Genomic DNA, 24,089 nt, shown 5'->3' with positions numbered 1-24,089 from the left:
AATTTTTTTTTTTTTTACGCAACAGCTTTTATTGAATCAAGTCCATTTTTACACATTTTATTTATCAGGAAGTAATTTGCAAACTACAACTTTGCATCAAGGTTGATACCTTTTTTAAATTACACCTTCATTTAAAAAAAAGATTTAACCTCTGAGTTAGTTTATAAAACATGACGTTTCAACAGCCTACCCTACACATCTCAACAAAGTGCAGGGAAGCTGTCGTTAAGGTCCCTAACTGTATTTCTTACACACATTTCTTTTCCACCTTGCATACATTATGCAAGAAATCCCACAAATGCACATTTGCTTTTTTTGGGAAAAACTAAATGCCACACTGGCACTAACTTGAACTGTAACATTTTCAAGAAACAGGGGCCGCAGGTTAACACGACAGGTTAAACATGGTAACCATAAACATTGGTTTGCGATCAAATACGTAATAATGTCTTCTTTCTAGTCGCAAAAATACCACATTCTCAATCAACGGTCAATCAACGGCTCAGATTGATTTGGATGCACTTCTCCTTTTTTGGATCGCATCTCTCAATCTTCAAAAGTAGCTAACAAGATCTCAGTAAGCAGGCAGTAAGACCACATTCTGGCAGGCGTCCCTTGATATATATTTGATCATCTAACAGATACTCAGTGATAAGACTTGGCAAAATGCAATGTGGCATGTGTGTCACTTGAAAAAAAAGTTAATACTGAAAATATTTAAAGAAAACAAAGTCCTATATACATAATGCAACATAATCCCAATTACACCTCGTAAAAGGGAATAAGCAAAAGAAAACAATCCAGTGAATGTAGCAACCAAAGAGAAATAAATAGCCAGTGTACACAACGGGGAGTCTCTTTTTCTGACACTCCTTTTTTAAATTTGTCTAGTCTTCCCATCCATACAGAACAAAAAATAAAATTAGAAAAACATAAATATAAAAGCATCTTCTTTATATTCTCAGGTCAAACCAGCACATCAATAAATAAAAAGGTACAAAAACAATTGTTAGTAGTATAAAACTAAGGACCATGTTGGGATCTTCAGTGTCGGGTCTCCTGCTTGTACATTGCATAAGAGCCTACTTGAACTGCTCTGGGATCAGATTCATCTGCGAGTGGATGCTGGTCGGGGGACTTGAGATGCCCTCCGACCAGTCGGACATGGAATGTGGGGACGAACTGGACCACTGGTCGGGCGAGCCGGGCGAGGGCGTCAGAAACGGGTGGTCGGGCACCTGCAGCTGGTGGTTGGGTGTGTTGTCCATGGGCCCCGAATAGCTGTGCTGGGAAGGAGGGGTGAGGAACTGGGCCCCGAGGATTTGCGTCTCCTGCGGCATCACGCTGTGGATGGCCATGGAGCGCCCGTTGTTTTGCTGCATCTCGCTGCCGCCGTTCAGCTCCATGGCGGGGAAGCTCTGCGTCATGGACTGCCCGGCCGTGGCCGAGTTGGAGTTCTGGTGTTGCAGCTGGCGCGAGTGGGCCTGCTGCATCATGTGAGCGGCCGAGCCCAGGTGGGTGGTCTGTAGGTTCTGGTAGCCCATGATCTGTGACAAAGTGGCCGTGCTGACGCCGCTGAGGCCTCCCATCATGTTGTGGGACATGGGCGAGGCCTGGTGGAAGCTGCCCGGGTGCATCCTGGACATCCAGTCGCACTGGTTGACCCTGCCGCCCCCTATAGACGTGCTCCCCTGACTATTAGGGCTGGACACCGGCATGTGGGAAAGTCGAGGTGGGTTGGGATCAAAAGGCATACTCATCTGACCCATATGCGAGTCGCCCTTCCCTTGAAGATGATTGAGGGATATCGGGGGTGACTGCTGGAATGGTGACGTCATGGGAGGAGAGGCGGCGTCCGACAGGTAGCCGTGGGGGGACTCCAGGGAGTCCACCGGGGATAGCACGGCCGACGTGTCCAGCAAATTGCCCTTTCCGTCCAGTGACTTCTTCTTCTTCACCCTGTTGTCTTTGCCGCCGTCTTTGCCTCCTTTGCGCACCTTCTTGACCGACAAGTTGGGTTTCAGGTTGCTAAGGTAGTCATTGGGCGAGCAGAGCGGCGGCGAAAGACTGGAGGAGGTACTAAGAGGGGCGGCGTGAAGGCCCGGGCTGCGGACCACGTTGTACTCGTCCAGCAGGCGCACGATGTCGTGGTGCATGCGCTCCTGGGCGATATCCCTCGGCAGCTGGTCCAGATGGTCGGTGATCTCGCGGTTAGCAAAGTGCTCCAGAAGAATCTTGGCTGTCTCGTAGCTTCCCTCACGTGCGGCGAGGAAGATTGGCGTCTCTTCCTAAAAGAAATGAAAATAAAACATAACCATCATATCATATTTTGCCAATATGTGAACTCCTGCACTTGTCAAATCCTTTTATTCCACAAACCTTGTTGTCTTGCATGTCTTTGTTGGCACCGTTTTTCAGCAGCATGACTGCAGCCTGCACATTGTTTACAGCCGCGGCCCAGTGAAGCGCAGATTTACCTGCAAAGGAAGAAAAAAGGGGAGGAGGGTGAGTCACCATAATACTTTATGAAGTACGGAAGTGTAGAAAGCGTTATCTACCAGAATCGTCGGTGCCGTTGGCGTCGGCGTGGCAGTTGATGAGCTCTTCCACCATGCCCTCAACTGCCAACCTGGCAGCCAGGATCAGCGGCGTTGTCCCGTCGTGCATGTGCGCATCAAGATCCGTCGCACGGTTTCGGATTAAAATCTGCAAAAAAATGGTTTGGTTAACTGTTAGGACAGACAGACAATTCCAATATCATATCTAGGCACCAGGCATTTACCTGGAACACGCCCTGTGCGTCAGCAGCTACAGCAGCATGAAGAGGAGTGCGTCCCATGTTGTCCTGGACGTTGGCGTCGGCGCTGGACTCCAACAGGCGCTTGGCGGCGTCGGAGCGGGCGTAGCGGGCGGCCAAATGGAGGGCCGTCTCGCCCGTGCGGTCCGTCTGGTTGTGGAGGTTTGCGCCTTGGTAAATGAAGTCTGTAATGATCTCTGCGGAAGGATCCTCTTCCTCTTCGCTGTTAGCGGTCTCCAGTCCTCCGCCGCTGCACGAGGCGATCATCAGTGGGGTGAAGCCGTCTGGAAAAGACAAGTAGGAGATGAAGGGATGAATCTGGTTGAAGGCTCATCTTCTAGCTCGGATGAAAGGAGTGGAAAAGCAGAAAGAACCTGGTCCTCTGACGTTGACGTCCATGCAGTCATTCTCTATCTCCCCTTGGGGAGGCGTCGGGGCGACGGAGGCGATACGCAGGTCGGCCGCATCCAAATGCTGCTGGGTCCATTTCCTCTGGTCAGTTCGGTCCCTCAGATCCAGCATGGACTGCTCCTCAAACTGCAAACATTAAAGCGATGATCAAAAAGTGCTGTTTTATTGATGATTCGAATCTTTGGCTCACTTTGAAACGCCTGCAGTCGGGATCCTCGTCGCCCCATTCGTTTTGATTGTCGTCCATGAGGTTGATGTCACATATTTTCATAGGCCTGTTGAAATGAAAGAGGAGATCAAATTAGATGACTCGGACCCGCCACCGCCTTCATATCCCAGGATGCATTCTCACCTCAGTCCGACAGAATCTTCCCCGACCGGTTCTCTGCGTTTCTTTTTGCTGGGCTCTGACGCTCTGAATCCTTCCGGGAACCAAAGCTGGCCGTGTTCTCGTCGTCGCTTGCGTGACACCAAAACGCCGAGGCTGACGAAACCCAACGCTGCTAATCCCAGGAAGACCACGTACATGGGATAGAGCTCTGAACTCGAAGGAGTCGGTCTCACACCTGGAGAAAAAAAAAAAAAGAGTCACGGTCACTCAAGTATTCCAAGTGATGTCAATATGCGCAGGAAAGATTAAGATCCGTACTGGTGACAGCTTCAATGTAGGGAACGTGGAGATTCCCGCTGGACGCCAGCGCTCCGAGGAACGCTGCGACGTCCGTGGCGCTTTGGAAGCATTCGCTGGATTGCTGGTAACACTGGCGGTTGTCAATCTCCAGGTAGACTATCGACCTACATGTTGAAAGCAGAGAATTGTCAATGGATACTCTGGTGTCAATTATGGTTTGAAAATGATGTTTAATGAATGGTATGTACCCTTTGACTTGCAGAGAATCCAGCTCTCTGCGTTTGCGTGGGCTGACCATGGCAGACACGGTGTCTTTCATTTGACCCAAAACATTGGCCGGCATGGCCGCCCACTCGGGCCAGCCGTCCGTCGAGCGCTTCAGCACGTTGTGCTTCACCAGGTCCTGCTCGTTGCCGTAGTAAGGGAAGATCATGGGCTCGCCTTTGCCGTCACGGCGGAACACCACGTTGGTGTGAAGAACCCCGCTGAGGTCTCTGAGGAAGGCCGAAGAGTGATTTTTAAGCTGCTCCGGCGGGATGTGGACCACCAGAACTAAATGGCCATCCGCTAGCTTTTCTGGCATGTTGTTTGCGCAATCCAGGCCATCCCATTCACACTCGGCGTTATTGCAGCCTTGATCGCAGTGGCCGTCGGCGTAGTGGTCTTTGCAGTACTGGTCGTAAAGCGGGCTGTGGGATCAAAAAGTATTCATCAACTGGATCATTTTTGACAATTTGTGGACTTTGTATTTCACCATTTTCAGACTTACTTGCATTGCCCTTCCTGGCCCTGACAGTCAAAGCCATCGTAAAGGCATCCGGGGCTGTTACACTGGCCATCGCACTTGCCGTCGTTGAAGTAGCGCCAGCACTGCAGAGCCGCCGAGCAGTTTTGCCAGGGATCGTCGAAATTCAGGGAGCAGTCTCCTCCGTCCCAGCCGCACGCGTGGTTGTTGCACAGCGAGTCGCAGATGTGGTTGCCGGCCCACTCGTCGCACTGGGGGTTCTCGCAGCTCACCTCCACTTCCGGCGGGGGTGTAATGTCACGACCGAAGCCACCCACGAAGGAATAGTCCAGGATGTGGCACAGCAGGCCATTGAAATTGCTGGGACAGCTGCATTGGAAGTACGGCGCGTCGGGCGTGATTTGGCAAGTGCCGCCGTTGTAGCACGGGTTGGAGATGCAGAGGCTGTCGGTCGGGGTCAGGCACTCGGGTCCGGTGAAGGCCGGAGGGCACAGGCAGCGCGGGCCCAGGTGGCCCGATACGCACGTGCCTCCGTTCTTGCAGTTTAGATTCCCGCAGGAGCGAGAATCGTACTCGCAGGAGGAGCCAGTGAAGCCCTAATAGGATGGAGGTACACAATGGTCATAATTGAAATATTAATAAGTAAGATGAGAACTGAAATGATCAATACTGAGAGTAGGATGGAGCTTCACTCACCGGTGGGCACTTGCAGATGAAGCCATGAGGAGTGTTACTGGCGACCGCACACGTGCCTCCATTTCTGCAAGGTCTTCCTTTGCAGCCGTCAAAAACTTTGTCGCAACGCTGGCCTGGTAAAAATAAAAGACATGGATTAGGTTACCGATTGATGAGGCGCACGTCTCCGCAAAATCGTTACCTGTATATCCGGTGCGGCATTCGCAACGATAACTGTTGGTGAGCTGGATGCAGTTGTACGAGCCTCGGGGGTCGCAAGGATCCGACAAGCACTCGTTGACGTCGCCTTCGCAGCGCTCGCCCACGTAGCCCGCCGGGCACACGCACTGGTAGCCCCCGATGCGATCCACGCATTTGCCGTTGTTGAAGCATTTGGGCTCGTGGGTCAGCGGGTCGCTGAACGGGTTGCAGTCGTCGAGATTAATCTCGCAGTGGACACCTGTGGGAGATGGAAGAGTTGAGGTGAGTCTGGATTTGCAAATTTGGAGTGCAATCATGTACCTTGTGTTCCTCTGGGACAAGAGCACTTGTATGTGTTGATGAGATCGATGCAAGTGCCTCCATTCTGACAAGGCTGAGACTGGCACTCATTGATCTCCTTGGAGCAGTTGACGCCATGGTAACCGGGGAGACACTGGCGAAAGAGACCGACGTGAGTTTTTGTGCGCTTGAACTTTATGCATGGATTTAAAATCAATCTCCTACTTCGCAACTGTAGCCTCCAAGGTAATCAGTGCACGCGGCTCCGTTGTGGCACGGGTTAGGGGAGCACTCGTCCACTTGTTCCTGGCAGTAGCTTCCCGTGTAGCCTGCCTGGCAGCGGCAGTAATGCGTGCTTCCGGCGTCCAAGCACTGACCGGAATTCCGGCACAGGTGAGCCACTTCCACACCTGAAAGCGCACAATGGCGGTGAACAAATTTGTACTTTTCATGACCTCGAGGCAATAACTACCTTGCTGTTTGGCTGCGACTTCACAGGACACGCTGGGGATGTCACAGTAGAGGCCGGTCCAGCCGGATTGACACTGGCAGGTGTAGGAAGCCCCCTTTTGCCAGCATTGGCCCCCGTTTTTGCAGGGGGACGAATCGCACCAGCGTATGAGATTCTAAAAAAAAACAAAGACGACACGTTAACGTCAAACTACACAACAATTGATATCGAAGCCTACCTGGCAGTTGACCCCCGTGTAACCCGGCGGGCAGGTGCACTTGTACGTTCCAAAACTGTCAAGGCAGGTGCCACCGTTGAGACACGGCCTTGAGTCACACTCATTGATGTCATATTGACAGTAGCTGCCGGTAAATCCGGGCAGGCACAGGCAGGTGAAGGCGTTGATGCCATCTGCGCACGTGCCGCCGTTGAAGCAAGAGCTGAGGAAAGACAATAGAGTTGAAAGAGATCTGAAATAGAAATTTGGCGACGAGGGGGCGGAGCTACCTGTCGGTGCAATCGTTGGTGTTGATCTCACAGTTGATGCCGCTGAAGCCGGGCGGGCAGGTGCACGTGTAGCTGTTGACGCAGTCGGTGCAGTTGGCGCCGTTGCGGCACGGGTTGCTTTCGCACTCGTTGATGTCCTGCTCGCATCTGCCGCCGCGGAAGCCGGGCGGGCACGTACACGTGAACGTGTTGATGCCGTCGCGGCAAAAACCGCCGTTGCTGCACGGATCTGAAACGAGAGTTCAATTAGAGCCCGAGCGACACACGATGTATAAAATATAATAGAAAAAATAAATAAAAAAATAATACAAATAAATATACTATATGATCAATAGATTGTAAAACAAATAATAAAAAATAAAATAAAAATAAATATTGCAAATTCCAAACAGTCCTTACTTGGCTTGCAATCATCGACGTCAGTCTCGCACTTCTGACCCGTGTAGCCGGGCAAGCACTTGCACTGGTAGCTTCCCATCGTGTTGTGACAAAGCGCTCCATTGCGGCACGGGCTTTTCACGCATTCGTTGATATCAATCTCGCAAGTTTGACCTTGATTTAAAGGAGGGTGTCGTTAATTGCGTGAGCCGGAAGATGCACGTCCGGATGAAGACAGAAATAGACACCTTGCCACCCGCTGGGACAGCTGCATGAGAAGCTCTGGTAGTCTTCAGACTCTTTACATAGTCCGCCATTTTTGCACGGTCTCGAGTTGCAGGGAGCCAGCAAAGTCTCGCAGTTTTCACCTGGGAACAAAAACATTGAAGCGGCACTAAGTGCACGGGCCTCGCTTTTCCATCCTTCTTTCCTTATCCATTTCCATGACGACTTAACCAAATAGGAAGGGCTTTCCTGTTTCCTGTTATTGTGCGATCACAGACAGGAAACAGGACGTGGCGGAAATGGGAATGGGAATGGGGGGGGGGGGGGGTGGAGCAAGTTGGAGATCTCCCATTTGTGGCACACTACATCACCCCCCCCCTCCCTCCAAGGAAAACACACATTCTATGTTATCCCTCCAACACAGACAGGCAGATCTTTCCACATGGTGAAGATAAAAACAAGCATCCCTGATAGCAAGCGTGTCGTACCGGTGTAGGGCAGCTGACAGTTGCACTTGTATCCTGCCACGTCATCCATGCAGGTGCCCTGGTTGAGGCAGGGGTTGGATGCACACTCATTGATGTTAGTTTGACAATTGGGCCCTGTGCGGGATTAGATTTGGTTAGATGGCGGGAAAGAAAGAAGCACGGGTGAGAATGGCGGTGGCTGACCTGTGAAGCCCGCTCTGCATGTGCAGTGGTAGCCGCTGGTCATGTCTTTACAGGTGCCTCCGTTCATGCACGGGTTCGATTCGCACTCGTTGTTGTTGATGTCGCAATTGGGGCCGCTCCAGCCAGAATCGCAGGTGCATTTATAGCTTTGTTGAGGAAAAAAAAAAAAGTGTCACGGTCACGGGTTCGGCGATTAAATCGTCCGATGATGCTTTTCCGCTCACCTGTTGATGAGGTCGTGGCATCGGCCGTGGATGCAGGGGTTGCTGCCGCATTCGTCCACTTGAGACAAGCAGGTGGCGTCGTTGTAGCCCTCGGGGCAGAGGCAGGTGAAGCCGTTGATGCCGTCCACGCACGTGCCGCCGTTGTGGCACGGGTTGATGGCGCAGTCGTCGATGTTGATGTTGCACATTGTTCCTGAAAGGATGCGACGATATTTTCAGGCGCCAACATTTTTTTTGACATGCCTGTACATGAATTTCTGCACATTATCAAAGCACAGCTGGACACTTTGCTCTGCGCTGTGGTATTCTTTGAGCCCCCCCCAATTGAGGTGAACAGTGCGGCTTTTTGGACAATAGAGAGTGAACACTAAAAACTCCCTGAGCGTTCAATTGAAAAGAGCAGGAGCAGCGAGCCTGGTGGCCCCAGGGGGAGGGGGGGAGGATGGGGGGGGGGGGGGGGGGGTCTGCCTTGCCGCCATCGATTGAATGGCAGCCTGTTGAATAGGCAGAAGGAGCATTTGGGACCTGGGAGGGGGAGGTGCTGCCAGGAAGGAGGTGGGGGGGGGGGGGGACTACTCTCCCTATTCATACACACACACACACACACACACACACACACACACACACACCACCCCCCAATCCAGGGACACCTAACCTCACAAGACTTGTTTACAGGAACAGAAGGCCAGACCCATTTCACACACGGCCAAGTAACAATTAACCCCCCCCCCTCCTCCTCCTCACGATCCCCTATCCGACTCCCTCCTCCCTCACTCTTCATCAATCAGGAGGGGAGGGGCCCAACCGCCTCATCATCAGTTACAATAGTCCTCTGTCCCCTTGCGTCCCGCCGTGCCCTCCACACTCCCCACGCCGGCACAAAAAGACAGATCGGACGAAGGCGGGTGGGGGGGGTCACACAGCAGCCTGCACACACACACACACTTGGTCCGGGCTTGCCCTCTTTTAGCATAATCGCACAGACACTACCAGTCAGAACCGGTTCTGTCGGGCCAGGACGAGGACTTGCAATCACACAAATTTTATTAAACTCCTTTTTCCTTTTAAAGGCTCATCTTACCAACTCTATTCAAGCGTGTGTTTTGTTTTTTTCGTGGATTGGGTTGGGGAGAGTGCTTCTTTCAAAGCCCATCACACACAGGCAATCCGACACCATTGTTCCGCCAGAGCGGGTCCGCTAGCCACCTGTCCCATCCGCCCCTCCTTATGCTCGGGGGACCACCCCACTTGCACTTGTAACTCACTCACCTGTGTAGCCCGGCTCACACGCACACTCGTAGCCATTGAGCTTGTCGATGCACCGCCCGTAATCGCAGGGGTGACTCTTGCAGTCGTCCAGGTTGATCTCGCAGTTGAAACCTGAACCGGAGGGAACAAATTAACCAAGCGCCATTTGTGGAATCAACATTCTCCACCTGCCGAGGGGCTCACCCGCGGTGCCTTTGGGGCAGGAACAGATATAGGTGTTCTCCCGATCCTGGCAAGTACCGCCGTTCCTGCAGGGCTGGCTCAGACACTCGTTGATGTTGGTCTCGCACAGGCGGCCCGTGTAGCCGGGACGGCAGTAGCATGTAAACGAGGCCAGGCCGTCCTTGCAGGTGCCGTAGTGGCACGGGTCCGAGTAGCACTCGTTGATGTCCGTCTCGCAATGCTGCCCTGTGTAACCTGGACGCAAAGATGAATGGCGTGTTTTCCAAAGAATATATACAAAAGCAGAAAAGAGACGGCGTACCTTCAGCACATTCGCAGGTGTACTTATTGGGACCGTCGGTACACTTGGCTCCGTTTTTACAAGGGGTGCTGGCGCACTCGTCAATATCAACCTGGCACAGATTCCCTGAAAATCCTGCGGGTGGAATTCAACAAAGAATACTTGGTGATCAAACGTATTCTCCCTCCCTAATGAAGCACTCCACAGCAACACCACTCAAAGGCCCTACCTCCCTCCCTTCCCTCTCCCGCGGGCCTGAAAGTTTCTTTCAAATAACACAATGGGCTCAGACTGGCGAACCGTAAACCAATCCCTGCCTCCGGTTTTGGCGCTAAGCTTGAGCACAAACGTCCGTGCCCGCCAAAGATGTTTTAGACTCTTTGTTTACCTTCATGTCGAGAGGTTGAGCATAATCATTAACGGAAAGGTTAATGATCCACTCTTGTTGTCTGTAATGTCTGAACAGAAAGAGTGGAAGGAATGTCCTCTGGTATTTTCTCACCTTGAGGACACTCGCAGTGGAAGGAGTTGATCTTGTCGACGCATTTGCCGTTATTGAGACAAGGCTGGCTGGCGCACTCGTCCGTGTTGACATGGCAGAAGACCCCCTCGTAACCTATACGGGATCAAACCACGGTTATTTCATTTGTGACTTTTTCTTTTATTCCATGGTGCTCATACCTGGCATGCAGATGCAGTGGAATCCTCCGATCTGATCCAGGCAAGTGGCGTCGTTGTGGCACGGATTGGACATGCACTCGTTGACATCCATCTCGCATCGCGGGCCCTCGTACCCTTGAAGACACTTGCACTGGAACGAGCCTTTGGTGTTGAGACAGCGGCCGCCGTGCTCGCAAGGGTTGGCGCCTGAAAAAAGGTGCAAAATGTATCACGCGTTTGCTTGAGAAGTGAAATCGGAGGGAGGAGAAAGCGAGCGTACCGAGGGAGCACTCGTCGATGTCCGAGTTGCAGGCCGAGCCGGTGTAACCCGGCGGGCAAGTGCAAATGGCTTTTCCGTTGACTGGGTTGGTGTCACAGTTGGAGCCTTTCTGACACGGATTGCTGATGCAAGCGTCGTCCAGGTGGCACAGCAAACCTACCAGCCCAAGAAAGAACATCATTGGTGGATTTTTTTTTTCTTCTTTTCATTATTATTTTGCCACTTGCTCATACCTGTACGTCCATGCGGACATTCGCAAAAGAAGGAGGCCACACGGTCATGACAGGTGGCGCCGTGGTAACAGGCGGCGCTGGCGCAGTCGTCGATGTTCTCGCTGCAGTCGTCTCCCGTCCAGCCGTTGACGCAAACGCAGTGGTAGCTCCCGTGAGTGTCGTGGCAGGTGCCGCCGTTCTGACACGCGTTGGGCATCAGCTCGCACTCGTCCACGTTCTCGGTGCAGTATTGGCCTGGGGAGATGAAATTGTGATGAGTCGGACGTGGCACATGTGAGGAATTTTTATGCCTAATTTACCTGTGTAATGAGGCGGGCATTGACAATTGTAGGTGTTGACTCCATCGACACATACGCCGCCATTTTGGCAGCTGTGGCCCGGGCAGTCGTCAATGTTGTGCTCGCAGTTCTGACCCGTGAATCCTGATAACACAACGAGGATGCAATTAGGAACAACAAACGAATCCGGTCACAACTGCGCCAAGTTTTACAGTATGATTAACTAGCGAGCAACGGCTCAGCCTGCGTTCGCCGGGCTTTGCTATCTAGCCACATTCCAGCACGGACACCCGTAAGAGTTACACAGCGTGGCTTCAACTTTAACACACACACACACACACACACACACACACACACTCAAGTGCTTGATTTGAAATCATGCAGCTGGAATAATGGCGATGTCTTTTGACATGCAAGAACGTGAGTCGAAACTAAAATATTTTCTCGTGTTATTTGTGACTTTTTGAAGATTGTGAAATGACTCCTTGGCTGATTTTGCAAGTTTAGAGAAGGTTAACTAAGTCCATCTATAAAAGTTATTGTGCATTTTAAAGTCATTCTGAAACACAGTTAACACATATGTCAAATGTTTTATTTTAGTAACAATTGATCAACCTATTTTAAAAAGTATACGGTTAGTTTAGGAAAAAAACAGCTACATTAAATTTAAAAGGCTTTAACACAACTTTGGCTGTCGGGTTATCAAAAGGAAACGTCTGCACCACCGTTTCCTGTCGTCATTCATCTTGCTCAGATTTGACTCCGAGCTTTAGGTAGAAAAGCAAATGTAGTCTTATTCCAATCGCTTACCCGGCAGACAGCTACACTCGTAGACGCTGTCCCCCTTCTGGACGCAGGTGCCCCCGTTCTGGCAAGGCGACGGGCTGCACGGCACGTAGCGGTTCTCACAGTGCGGCCCGCTGTAGTCCTGAGGGCAGCGGCAGTGGTACGAGCCCACCTCGTTGACGCAGACGCCGCCGTTCAGGCAGGGCGTCGGGCTCTGGGCGCACTCGTTGACGTCTTGCTTGCAGGTTTGACCGTTGAAGGCCGGCGGGCAAGTGCAGATGAAGTTGGAATCGAAGGCCGAGCACTGGCCGCCATTTGCGCACGGGTTGGAAGCGCACGGGTTGGGGTGTTGACATGTTTTGCCTGCAAAGACATTTTGACACATAGTTACATTTCCAGTAATAATCCCACGTAAAAATAAAAATAAATGAAATAAAATATAATGTAAAAAATATTTGATCGTCCTACCAGACCATCCAGGCGAGCAGCGGCAGCGGAAGGCCGTGAGCGAGATGAGGTCGCACGTTCCCCCGTTGCGACAGGGCGAGTTCATGCAGGCATGGTTGGTCGGTGTGAGGCACAGGCGGTCGGTGAAACCCAGTCGGCACACGCAGCGGAAGTCGAAAGTGTTGCCGTGGGAGACGGCGCGGCACTCGCCGCCGTTGCGGCATGGCGACGGGCTGCACGGGTTGGGAAATTGACATCGGTTGCCTACGTAGTCACTGGGACACCTGGTGAGAAGAAAACGGGTTTGTTAATTGGAGGGAAATGTGTGTTCAAAATAAAGTTTTTGAGTAGTTTTGCTACCTAAGCAACCAACCCAAAAATGTCTCACATTTCACAAGGTAATATTGTATGTGAGCACGAGTCGGAAAATGTGCACTCATATTTTCCCACCCGCTCCGGCAGGGGTGTTGTTCTTCCGGATTAGATTCTCTCTGAACCTTAAAAATACTTTGTGCTGAGGCGAGGGACCCCATAGGAGAGTCTGGCCCATTCTGGCTACCTTTCAGCCCCCACGTTGTCCACATTCATCCCCAATGAGCGCGGAGATCAAGGGGACCATGCCGCGCCATGGAAGCCCACCATGTAGTGGTGCATTCAGGACATAAGCCTCCACCAAAAATTCCTTGCTGCCATTCAGACACAAAAGCGAAGATGCTGCTACAGTCACATTGCTTGCGGAGTGTGATTGTTCGTTTTCTGCAACGCTTGTCCTGGTTTTGGGGTCACGGTTGAGCTGAAGCTGATCCCAAGTCAATGTGCATCTTCAAATTGTATTATGCATACGTCATGTATTTAAGATGAATAAACCTTTTATTTAAAAGATAACCACAACTTTATGCATCTTTTTGTATTTTTAGTTTTTAAAAAAATATTTAAAATAATGCTAATTTTAAAATTTTATTTATAATGAATTTACAAAAAAATTACAATTTAATGAATTTTAAGATTTTCCTGCTGTTCTTAAATAATCAATGTTGTTATAATGAACCAGGAAGTTATTGACATTTTTGTAATTTATTATTCACAACAAATAAACAAAGGGGAAAATGCTGAATAGATGCAAAAACTATTACAGGAGTCTAGTAATCTAAATGCTTTGTGGACCATGCAAGTCGAGGGCAGTGATTCTCAACTGGTGGAGTGGGACCCAAAAGTGGGTCACGGGTTCATTATGGGTGGGTCGAAAAAAATTACAGTGTATATGTTTAATATATTGTATCTTCAAAACCATTTTTTAAAATCATTCTTAATTAGTTGAGAACATATATACTCTGCACAAGAAGTGAGGCAACCAGTGGTCCACCGTGCAGCCCCTGCTAAAATGTTGCAAGTCAGAAAAATAAAAACAGGTTACGCAACAATGATAATAATCTGTTTTGCATTGTCTCTTGTAAGTTACAATGCTGCTGTTTGCTCAGCGGAAAAAAAAAAAAGTGCTATGGTTTGAATTTGGGCCTGTGTGTGTGTCGGGTGGGGGGGGGGGGGGCATCTGTTTGCGTCTCCGCAGGGAGCAGGTGCGCATGTTAATGAGGGCAGCTGTTGGACAAGACTCCTTCTTTCTCCCGACGCCCCCCTTGTCCCGCTGGAGGGGGCGGCAAGCCAACATCTCCTCCGGGGGGACATCATGTGAAGTCAGCTGTTGCAACTTCTGCTTTTTTCTCAGCCCAAACACACTTTAGGTCTTAACTCCTCTCTTTTTTTTTTTTTATATATATATTCCCCAAACTTTAACTCTCTATCTAGTTCCCCTTTTACAGCATCCCTCCCCCACCGGTCACACGGTGCTGCCGAAACTTCTCTTGTTGACTTTAGAGAGGTGAGACCTCTTAACGGGCCCGTGTGCACCACGGGGAGTCCAGACGGTTACAATCGGCACAAGGCTGCGAAGGCATTCACGGAGGCTTTGAAGTATCCCCGATTCAAATTCCACCTCAGCATAGTATGAAAAAGCGGTTTGATTCCTTGATTCTTGAGTGGTCGCATATACCGATACCACGTACCGATACCACAAGTACTTTTGATACATAAAATTTGCCCCAAAAAAAAACAATGACAGATTATTTTAAAGAAAGACCTATATATCCCAATTTAGCAAATTTTCTCAAGATTAAATAAAATAAATGGCATTTTTCTATTTTTGTGGGCGGAGCCAATACTGGTATTAGCTACAGTCGAACAAATAACAAATAAATGCCATAAAAACAAATGAGATCATCAATGTTTGTTTTTGGTCTCAACTGCTTTTTGACGCATGGTCTTTGTCCTGAATAAGATCCACCCACCCACACGGCAACAGGTCTCTCCCGACGATGCAATGTCCCCCTCAGGCCCGGAGCAGATGCTCCCCTAACCTCTGACCCGAAGCACTTTTGTGTTGGTTGGGGGGTGGTGGGGTGCCTCTTTTGCCTTTTCCCCTCTCAATGCATCCTCGCACACCCTCCCGAGTGACTGGGCCAGGCCTGCCATCTGCCATTCTCCGTGGTGACTTTATCCCCCACTGACGACGCAAAAGCAGACCGATTGTGGGGTGGAAAATACCAACGCTGTGGAGAAGTTTATGTTTTCCCAAAAAGTGTCACCGTTGGCTATTTCCTGTCTCGGCCAAGTGGAAAGATTTACAAGCGTCTGACACTGGTCGCTTCACCTCACGCGGTGCACAAACATCCACTCAGCTGATTGACATCTGCCACTCGACCTGCAATCTCTGTTGATCTTTCATCCTCGCTTCACGCTATGCCACCCTTGCCAGCTGTCATCTTTTTTTTTCCCCATCTATTTGTGTCTTTTTCAGCGGAAATCCAACACCGCCTCGTTGTCGGCTTCCTCCGTAATTAAAGCACAGATGGAGCGTCGCACGCATTCGCTGAACCATTTGCCCTCTGGCCCTCGCTGAGCCACCAGCGCAAGAGTTGAACCGTTTGAAGTGTGTCTTGTGGAGGCTTCGACACCAGAGCAAGAGCGAAACTAAGCCCACAAAATAGCAAGAAATTAGATAAACGTTTTTGGAGTGCTTCTTTGGAAGGGGGCAAAGGTCAAATGATGAGAACGTAAAAGGCACCAACAGGCCACCAACAGAACAGGAGCAGCCACGCACCCTTTGACTGTTGGCATCAGGGCATCCAGGCAATGGGGGGGGGGGGCACACTTGTACACTTCTGATGGGCTTAGGCTCGCATGGAGATGAGCCCGGAGCATGCTGGTAATCCTATAGGAGGACAAATGAAGTACGGCATTCCTTGAGGAGCATGGCTTTGTGCTTGCGGGCTACTTGGGAGCCCGCCGCAGAAGGGCTTTTGCCAGCCAGACATTTTACCGTGGCTACGCAATAGCAAACAGCTCGGTGCAAGGTCGGAGAGGTCCGATCCAGCCGGCCGGCGGTCTATTTTGGGGAAATGTTGGATTTCAAGCAGTTGCAGGTGTTTCCTGGGTTTGTTTATTATTATGCAACTTCAGTTTGCAGTATCTCGTAAACCTCGAGCCTAATGAAGAAATGGACGGATGAAAGTTCCTGGGTGACTAAATTTTACATTTCCTAGATGGTGAGGGCAGCGGCATTGTCTCGAAACGGAGATCTATAATCCCAGTAAACCCATTGGGATGAAAACAAAACAACAGATAAAAAGACATCTGATTACCAGTTTAGACCCACGCTAAGCCGACGAGTGAATTTACACTCGGGGTTCTCACGCCTTGTGGGAACCCACCAAAGAGGATTTGGATCTTTCCCCTTTACAACTGTGTCACCATATGCTGAATGGATTCTCCCGACGCTTGCTTGACTGATGGCTGCTCGGCTCACGATGATTAATAGGAGGAAGAGGAAGAACGGCGCGTCGACCATCTATCCTGTCTGTTTTCAATCGGGGGCCGAGCCACACAGGAACCTCTTTGTAGAGGCGGAGGAGAGCCCGTGTGGATGCGAGCATATGCACGCGTGTGGACAGAGTGCGCCGATTAGATACTTTGAATTGATGGCCTCGGGCTAGTAGCATCGCATCCTCAATGCTCGCCCTTTTGTCCCAACGGAGGAGAGGAGGCGCCTGCCGCCACCACATGCCCCGAGGGGGGAAGATGAGGGGGCCCACCCTGGAACCACAGTTGAGGAAGCGACTCCTCAACAAGGACTGAGGGATCATTTGGACTCGTCTTTACCATCCAACCAAACCTAATATTGGGTGAGCCGGATGGAAGATCAAAAGGATCAACAGTCAATATGAAAACAACAGATATCAAATAAATAGGCAACATTTTACACCCACACACACACTTGTTTGCCTTCAAATTTCAGCACTTTAGTCCAATCAATCTCACTCTGTTGACATCTAAACCAATTAGATTTCACAGCCATCTGGCCTTCTAATGGAGATCACACACACGAGTGATGCAAAGGCTTGAGGTCAGGGGGGGGGGGGCTTATCCATTCAGAAAGCGGGACACAAGGGTTTTGGATGTGGAAGGGTGCTGGGTGGGAGGGGTTTGCGCCAGAGGTTTGGGGTGTCTGCGGCATGATGGGAAGGCCCACTCCGATTAGTCACACAGCATTATTCCCCGCTGCACAACAATGGGCGACGGGCGGCGGGCGAGCCCCAGCTGTCGCCCCAATGAAAGAGCAGAAAAACAAGATTTAGGGCTGGACGCGCACTCGCACTTTGCAGTCGAGGGGGTCTTGCATTCATTAACGGGCGCTGGGGATGGAGGAGGGGGGGGATTTTTTTGTCCCACTGGCCCTTCCGCACATCTCCAGGCCCGTCGAGGCCTTTTCTTTCCTTTTTTTGAGGAAACGGTTGGTCCCTATGGTGGTGGTAACACTAAACAAAATCCACCGGAGCTAGAGGAGGGTCGCCGGGCCTCTGGTTGCCGGGCGCAGGGGCTGCTCAAAGGCTGGAATTGGGAATGGTGGAATATGAGGCTTGCCCTGTTTTTTTTCCCATCTACTCCCAAAAGTACTCCGATTGAAAGGCAGAACAACAATGTATATGTTTTGATTGACTTACTTGCAGTCTCCGTTCCCATTGGGGGCGGCTTCACACCTTCCTCCATTCAGGCAGGACTCAGTGGGTAGTGAGCATTTAAGACCTGTTGAATGCACACAATAAACTTGATTTGTATTTTAAATCATGCATTATACACAACTCACATTAATGCACATATATAATCCTGATATATTTAATTAAAAATATAGTGCGGGGGGGTGTAAAGGACACAGGTGGGAGACGAGGAGTGTGCATCCTGATGGTGCGTGGCTTTCCTTGGTGGGGTGAGCACACTTTGAGGAGGGGGGGGGGGGGGAGCGCACGGCAGCTGCTGGACTCAAACAGGGAACAAAAGAAATCAGTCCAGCACGAGCCATAAAACATTCTCCTCGTGCATTGTTTACCTCCTGCACACCCGCACTCCCCCACCCCAACACACACTCTCCCACACATGCAGACAAAAGGTGCCCCCCCCAAAGTCCCCTTGAGCGTCCCCCAGGCCCTAACACACACGCAACTTCCATTATCCTGCGTGTTATTCAAAACCGGCTCAATTCAACACATTGGGAACGACTTTTTTCCCCACGTAGTTACACATCTACAATGTTCGTTTCATTTTTAAAAACATAAAATATTAGTCTGTTCAGGGGACATAAGGGAATTTAAAATATACATTTAACTCAAATTCATTAGCGTCTGCAGATGACTGCAAAATTGCCGGTCGTAAAATGCACACACAGACTCACTCGCGACAAACAACCGTTTTTACCTTGTGAGACGAAAATAACGGCCGAAAGGAGAAATGTTAGTCTCGCAAAGAAACGATACATTCCTCCTCTTCTACTTCACAAAGTGTGCTTGAGTCCCGCGTAGGGTTAAGCATAGATCCACAATGACGGGGGTACTCCAGGTGTGAGGGGTAAAAAATATTGCAAAAAACTCAAATAGCACGCACGCGCGCACACCAAAAACTTTTTCTTTCTTTTTCTCCAGTAAATCCTCGCAGAGTCAGGTCGTTGATGTTAACTTTGTGCTGGCAGAGTTCTTAATGAGGTGTTGAGGCGAGTCGGTGCGCTCAGGTCCTCCCACTTTGCCCCCCCTCCCTTCCTTCGCAGCTGCTCGGGGTGGGGGTGGGGGGCACGCTTCACTGTCTCACTCGAGAATCTGAAACGATTCAGAAATTTAAAAAAAAACAGTCTATACAGATGTGTTCAAATCCCAGGAATTTGTAATAAATAATGAATGAATACTAATGAGTTATGTGAAATCGATTTATATTGTGTTGTGACAAGTTGACGAGGAAAATTCCACCACAGTTTTCCCTCATTTTATTAAATTTAACTGCTGCACAGTTTCATAGCCTCAGGGGGCAAAGATTATGATTCATTACAACACCGCTACTCATGTTTTGCTCCTTGACGGTATAACGGCCAAATGGAGCGGCGCCAATTTGGGGTGAGGCCTGACGAGACGTGGGAAAGGCGGGAAAGATTAGAAGGACTCGCCAAAAAATGTGTTGCAATAATAGAAAGCGTGGAGGGAGGTGGGAATATCAAATGTGTACGGGCATGTTTCGAGTAATGTCACGAACAGAGCAGCTCGTGTGTTGTGGCCCAAACAAAGTCCCAAACTTAGACGTTAATCATCATCATCATCATGAACCTGAGTTTAAAGTTCACGGGAGAAAGTATGACTAGCCAGTGATCTCATTTGACCTCAATGTCTGACATTCACAAGCGCTTACAACAACGTCTGAAAATAGCAAACTGATAACCCACACTGTGCGGACTTTTACTATTGTTATGCAGCGTGCAAATAATGTCATCAATCCACGTTTCTAACAATGCCACACCACCAAAGCTTCGTTTCATAGCAGCACACTTTGAAATACAAGACAAGACTCGTACGGCTGAAAAGTTTCTCACACTTCGCTTGGCGTTTACGGATGCGCTCGGCCGGAATCCGCCAATGTTTGTATGAAAACAGCCTGTTGCTAGATAAGTGAGTGGGAAAAGCGCTCTTGGCTTTTATCAAGACCAATGTTGACGCCTCGCCCAGTCCCCCCTCCCCACCAGGCCTCTGTTTGTTTTGTCTCAGGAGCATATAGACGCCTCCGAAACAGAGAACAGAGGTCCTCAGGTGTCCCAATTATCACTTTGCTCCATTGTCTATTGCATGTTTGCATTTTAAACACTTTTGTTTTTAATTGTAAAACATGCCCGGACACTGCTGTGAAGAAGTCTGCCTGAAGCATGCGGTGGAAAAAAAAAACAGCATTAAAGTCAAGTCAACACATGTAGGCTGTGATAAAATTAAGATTAAAAAAATATACTGATAATTACGAAAATGGTTGTAGTTTCTCAGCAAAGGTTTAAAGGGGAACTAAAGCCAAAGCGTCAATTATTTAATCATGACTTCCATGCTCCCAGACCTCTCGCCTGCAAAAACTTGCAAGCAACAAAATGGCTGCAGTGTATGTATGTGTTCATAAATGAGGGCTGGCAGACAATGAAGAACAGGAAGCCCTGGCTCCGTGCTGTCCCCGCACACACTTTTTAAAGTCCTGAGTGAGAAAGTGCAGGAAATGGGCTCTAATTCACAAGCCTGTGACAAGTGGCACAGAAAGGACAACTGGAGAAACACAAGCTAAATATGCGAGAGTCCCCCTGACTATCTCCTCACTATTGAGCCATTAGAAGGAACCAACCGGTGTTATACCCTCAGATAAAAATCTGTAATTTTATTTTATTTTTTTACATATTTGAAGCCTTAAATATTTGAAACTCATTTAAACTGATTAAAACAGATTTTTTTTACAGGTGCAGTATATTTTTATTTTTTTTTTACATATTGGAAGGCTTAAATATTTCAAACTCATTTAAAATAATTAAAACACACTTTAAAAAGATGCAGTATATTATACACATTTTTTTTTACATATTTTAAGCCTTAAATATTTTAAACACATTTAAACTGATAAAAAAAATATTAAAGGTGCAGTATGTGTTGAAGCTCCTGGCAAAGCAGCTGAGAATGAATTAATGGAATGAATATTAAATTCAATGGAAAATCTCAGATAGCCCCCACCCTCACAAAGATCCATTACCATTACCACCCGGCCAACTCATATCATATTTGCTGTTGTTTATTTTAGGGACCACCTGATATGAGGCCTGAAGGAAGGTGATGCCCACCAAGGGGGGCTTTCCTTGTGAGTGTGCACGAGTAGGTTGGAATGGCGACTATGATTAGAGAAGGTTTGGGTGGCTGCAACAACTTCAGGAATCTCTTTTGCGGCCTCTCTACACGACAAGTGTAAATCAGCGTGCATATGAGACAGGATTGGTGGTCTGTAGGGGCGGGGCTTAAACTGGCACAGACGCTGAGATTTCCACTCACCCTCCAGTTCCACGTTCATTACAACCAATGGGCGAGTAAAGTGAATGTTAAGATGTTCCGAATGAACCCTCAGCTGTCCGCCGTATCACTTTCCGTCCAAATGGGCCGACAACTGTCACCCTGACCTTGCTTCTCACTCAAGCGCCCTCCCAACTCTCACTGGACTGTCGAGGCAGGTTGAGACGAGATTACCGCCATTCACACGCTGGCTGACAGTCGCACCAAAATAGTCACAAATTGAGGCTTAGGAAAAGACACGGACAAATGAGTTACGAATTTTGACTTTTATGACCATGCATTGCAACTTCATTCGCATGTCAAATCAATTCCCTCCATTTAAACGCATTGAAATGCCATTAATCCGTTCCATCCATTTTATAAATATAGCACGGTAATCCGACGTTTTCCAAATGTAAACATACAGACTGTGACTTGTGGCGTGCACGGTGCTGTTTGCCAAAGAGGGTTTTGGGTTTCCCTCGCCGTCGGCCCCCCAGAATGGCGACCGCCGCACTTTAATAAACCATCCCGCAGGGGTCAAGGCTCCTTTCTCCACGGCGTCAGCTGGGACACCCCGGTCGCACTCCTAACCCCATCCTAACCCCGTCTCCATCGCCGGCATGCGTCGGAGCCCAGTTCTGTTTAGCGGGCAGAGCATTTAGAGGGGTTAGCGTTTCACCGAGGCAGCTGTTGGCACCATGTGCCTCATTCTGGCGCGGCGGGTCGACAGCACGCGAGGCAAACGCTTCACGCAACCCCCGAGGCGTACCCCTGAGGATCCTTGCTCAGAAAACCTGATCGGGTATCACTTTGATGGGCAGCGGTGGGAAAAGTGCAGATACTCGTGTAAATGACAACTGGGGAAAAAAAAATACAGATTTTTTTTTGTTTAATGGTTGCACAAAATAAAATCATCCGGATCCAGATACATTTGTTAAGTAGATGTATAGACTACTTAATGTCATTACTGAAGTATTCATACTTGCCACAACTGGCAAAGAGATTTCCAAAGCAACCTTAATTGATGTCGTTCAGCAGTAGCCCGACTTTTGAGACGTGCCCGAGCTGTCGACAAGGAACTCCCACGTTCACGCACGCATTTGAGTCAACGGACAGCAGCGGATGTCATGTCTGTCGTTAGAAGGATTTTAGGCTCCCGGCCAGGCATTCGCCGTGTTGCCTGTTTTACTGACAACTCTGTCATAGAGGAGTCCAAAATAAATCATCTTCTCAAGATGGCTTACCTCTCCATAACTGTGACTGGGTGGACTGCGATAAGCACAGGAACATTTATGTTTTATAACTTGATCCTGATATGTTTTGAGAACTTGAACTACATGCTAATCCTAATGGTTAACTTGATTTCTGACATGATATTTAACAGGCAAATTTTATGTGTGGTCGAAAATCCACGCTGTCAAAGTTAAAAAAAAAAGAACAAAAACAGCTCCTCGGATGTTTCTGAAAGATTATCTTTTTTTTTATGCCGGCTGAAAACTGAAAAAAAAGGAGATTTCTTTTTGTGTTTTGCTATTTTGTAAACATTTTTTTTTGGGTGAAACTTTTCCAAACTGCCAAACTTTCTTTACCCATTTTTACCAATCATGTTTACGATCCTAAAATGACAAATACCTTTATAGCGCACATTTACGCAACTCAACAAGACTTTTGTTTACATTCCACGTCCATTTTCCCAGCACTATCTATGCTAAAATAAATGGTGCCGCGATGAAACTCCTCCAACGAAACCATCGTTCCCTGCCAAGATGCGACGCACGAGACTAACCTTTAGCTCCATTTACCTCAATTGATAAATGAATTGCACTTTGGGAAGGCCGCTGCAAGTAATGTTTCTGTTCACGGTTCCCATGCTCCCAGGACCCTGGGGAGTGGCAGGAACAGATGTGACGTCTGCACTCCCACCACCAAACCTCCCGACCTTCTCATTGGGTCCGTCTCCTAACACTGCTCTCCCTTCTGCAGCTTGTAAAACAATCTTCTGCTTGGAGAAACATGACATTCTGCCGCCGTCCAATAATTCATTCTTTAATTGATGCTGAAACGAGATTACCGCTCATTTCAAGAGGTTATAATTTTATCTCGTCCTAATTAGGGCTTGAATATGATATAGAGCCGTTTGAGTAATTTCATTTGGTTCCGGTCAATCTGTTGTTTAATTTCAGCGTTAGTACTCCTCAGGGCAGGGGTTCTCAAACTGGGGAACCCGGACCTCCAATGGTCCACAAAATAAGGATGAGCCGGAATGTTGCCTCCAGAATAGCTTTAACTTGCAAAGGGAAAAAAAAAAAGTGCCATCAAGAATCATTCCTCACTGTAAAATTAAAACTCTTGTTAGTGAAAGAACACAAAACGTTTTGAAAGATCAGTCAAAATGACAGTAAGGTGATCTCTGCTTTAAAAATCACTGACAATGAATGAGTTAAGTTCAACTTTAAAGGTTTTTGTTCATTCTGAAATTTCACCCCGGGTGTACCGTAGCTATGTTTAGGCATCCATAGTGGACTGCTGTCCTTTGTGATGCACTGATAGGATGAGCCCTGATAGCTTTAAGTGTGCATCCGGTAACTACAGTAAAGTCTTATCGCCCCCTTGAACATAAGTGACTCGCTCTATCTCGACCATCATACACCTGCCGAAGCTGAGAACTCACTCCGCTGGCATTGTTCAGCGACTCTGTATCATTATAACATGGCAGGAGAGATCTAACTGATAGTCGGGAGGCCTTCTTGAAGAATGCCAAATAAAAGCATTTGGAAGACTATTGGGATTTAAAAAAAAAAAATCTTGTTTGGCACTTAGTAGATAGATCCCTTAAGTTCACATTGGTTACAGTTAGAGAGGTAAATTGTTTATTTAGTCTAAACATTGTCAGATTGAATGACATTTGAAACAAAAATTAATCCTGATGGAAAAAATAAAAAAGAGGCAGATTAATGATGAAATATAAGTGGTAGATTGGAACATTAGACGATGCATTAGTAATGGCAAGGGTGTTTAATCGTTT

The 24,089-nt window shown here is 48.6% G+C and overlaps 1 protein-coding gene across 1 annotated transcript; it reads right to left on the bottom strand.

The window, feature by feature from the left end:
- Positions 1-10: 10 nt before the first annotated feature.
- On the bottom strand, positions 11-18,723 carry notch1a (notch receptor 1a). The gene is made up of 34 exons (XM_037266213.1): positions 18,435-18,723; positions 17,687-17,768; positions 12,654-12,916; positions 12,210-12,548; positions 11,421-11,543; positions 11,122-11,355; positions 10,889-11,044; positions 10,630-10,815; positions 10,451-10,564; positions 9,970-10,083; positions 9,669-9,902; positions 9,486-9,596; positions 8,217-8,409; positions 7,993-8,138; positions 7,810-7,923; positions 7,345-7,464; positions 7,118-7,270; positions 6,719-6,947; positions 6,450-6,651; positions 6,233-6,386; positions 5,986-6,170; positions 5,782-5,914; positions 5,462-5,719; positions 5,281-5,393; positions 4,609-5,180; positions 4,088-4,528; positions 3,858-4,003; positions 3,561-3,774; positions 3,399-3,483; positions 3,172-3,334; positions 2,783-3,081; positions 2,559-2,706; positions 2,380-2,477; positions 11-2,288 (listed from the first exon to the last, which is right to left on the bottom strand). The coding sequence occupies exons 1-34, from the start codon at positions 18,493-18,495 to the stop codon at positions 1,083-1,085; spliced, it is 7,389 nt and encodes a 2,462-aa protein (XP_037122108.1). The 5' UTR covers positions 18,496-18,723; the 3' UTR covers positions 11-1,082.
- Positions 18,724-24,089: the final 5,366 nt, after the last annotated feature.

This window comes from Syngnathus acus, chromosome 12 (assembly GCF_901709675.1).
Source record: "Syngnathus acus chromosome 12, fSynAcu1.2, whole genome shotgun sequence".
NCBI lineage: Eukaryota > Metazoa > Chordata > Actinopteri > Syngnathiformes > Syngnathidae > Syngnathus > Syngnathus acus.
The sequence above is the reverse complement of the archived record's forward strand: the minus strand, read 5'-3'. Positions and strand labels throughout refer to the sequence as shown.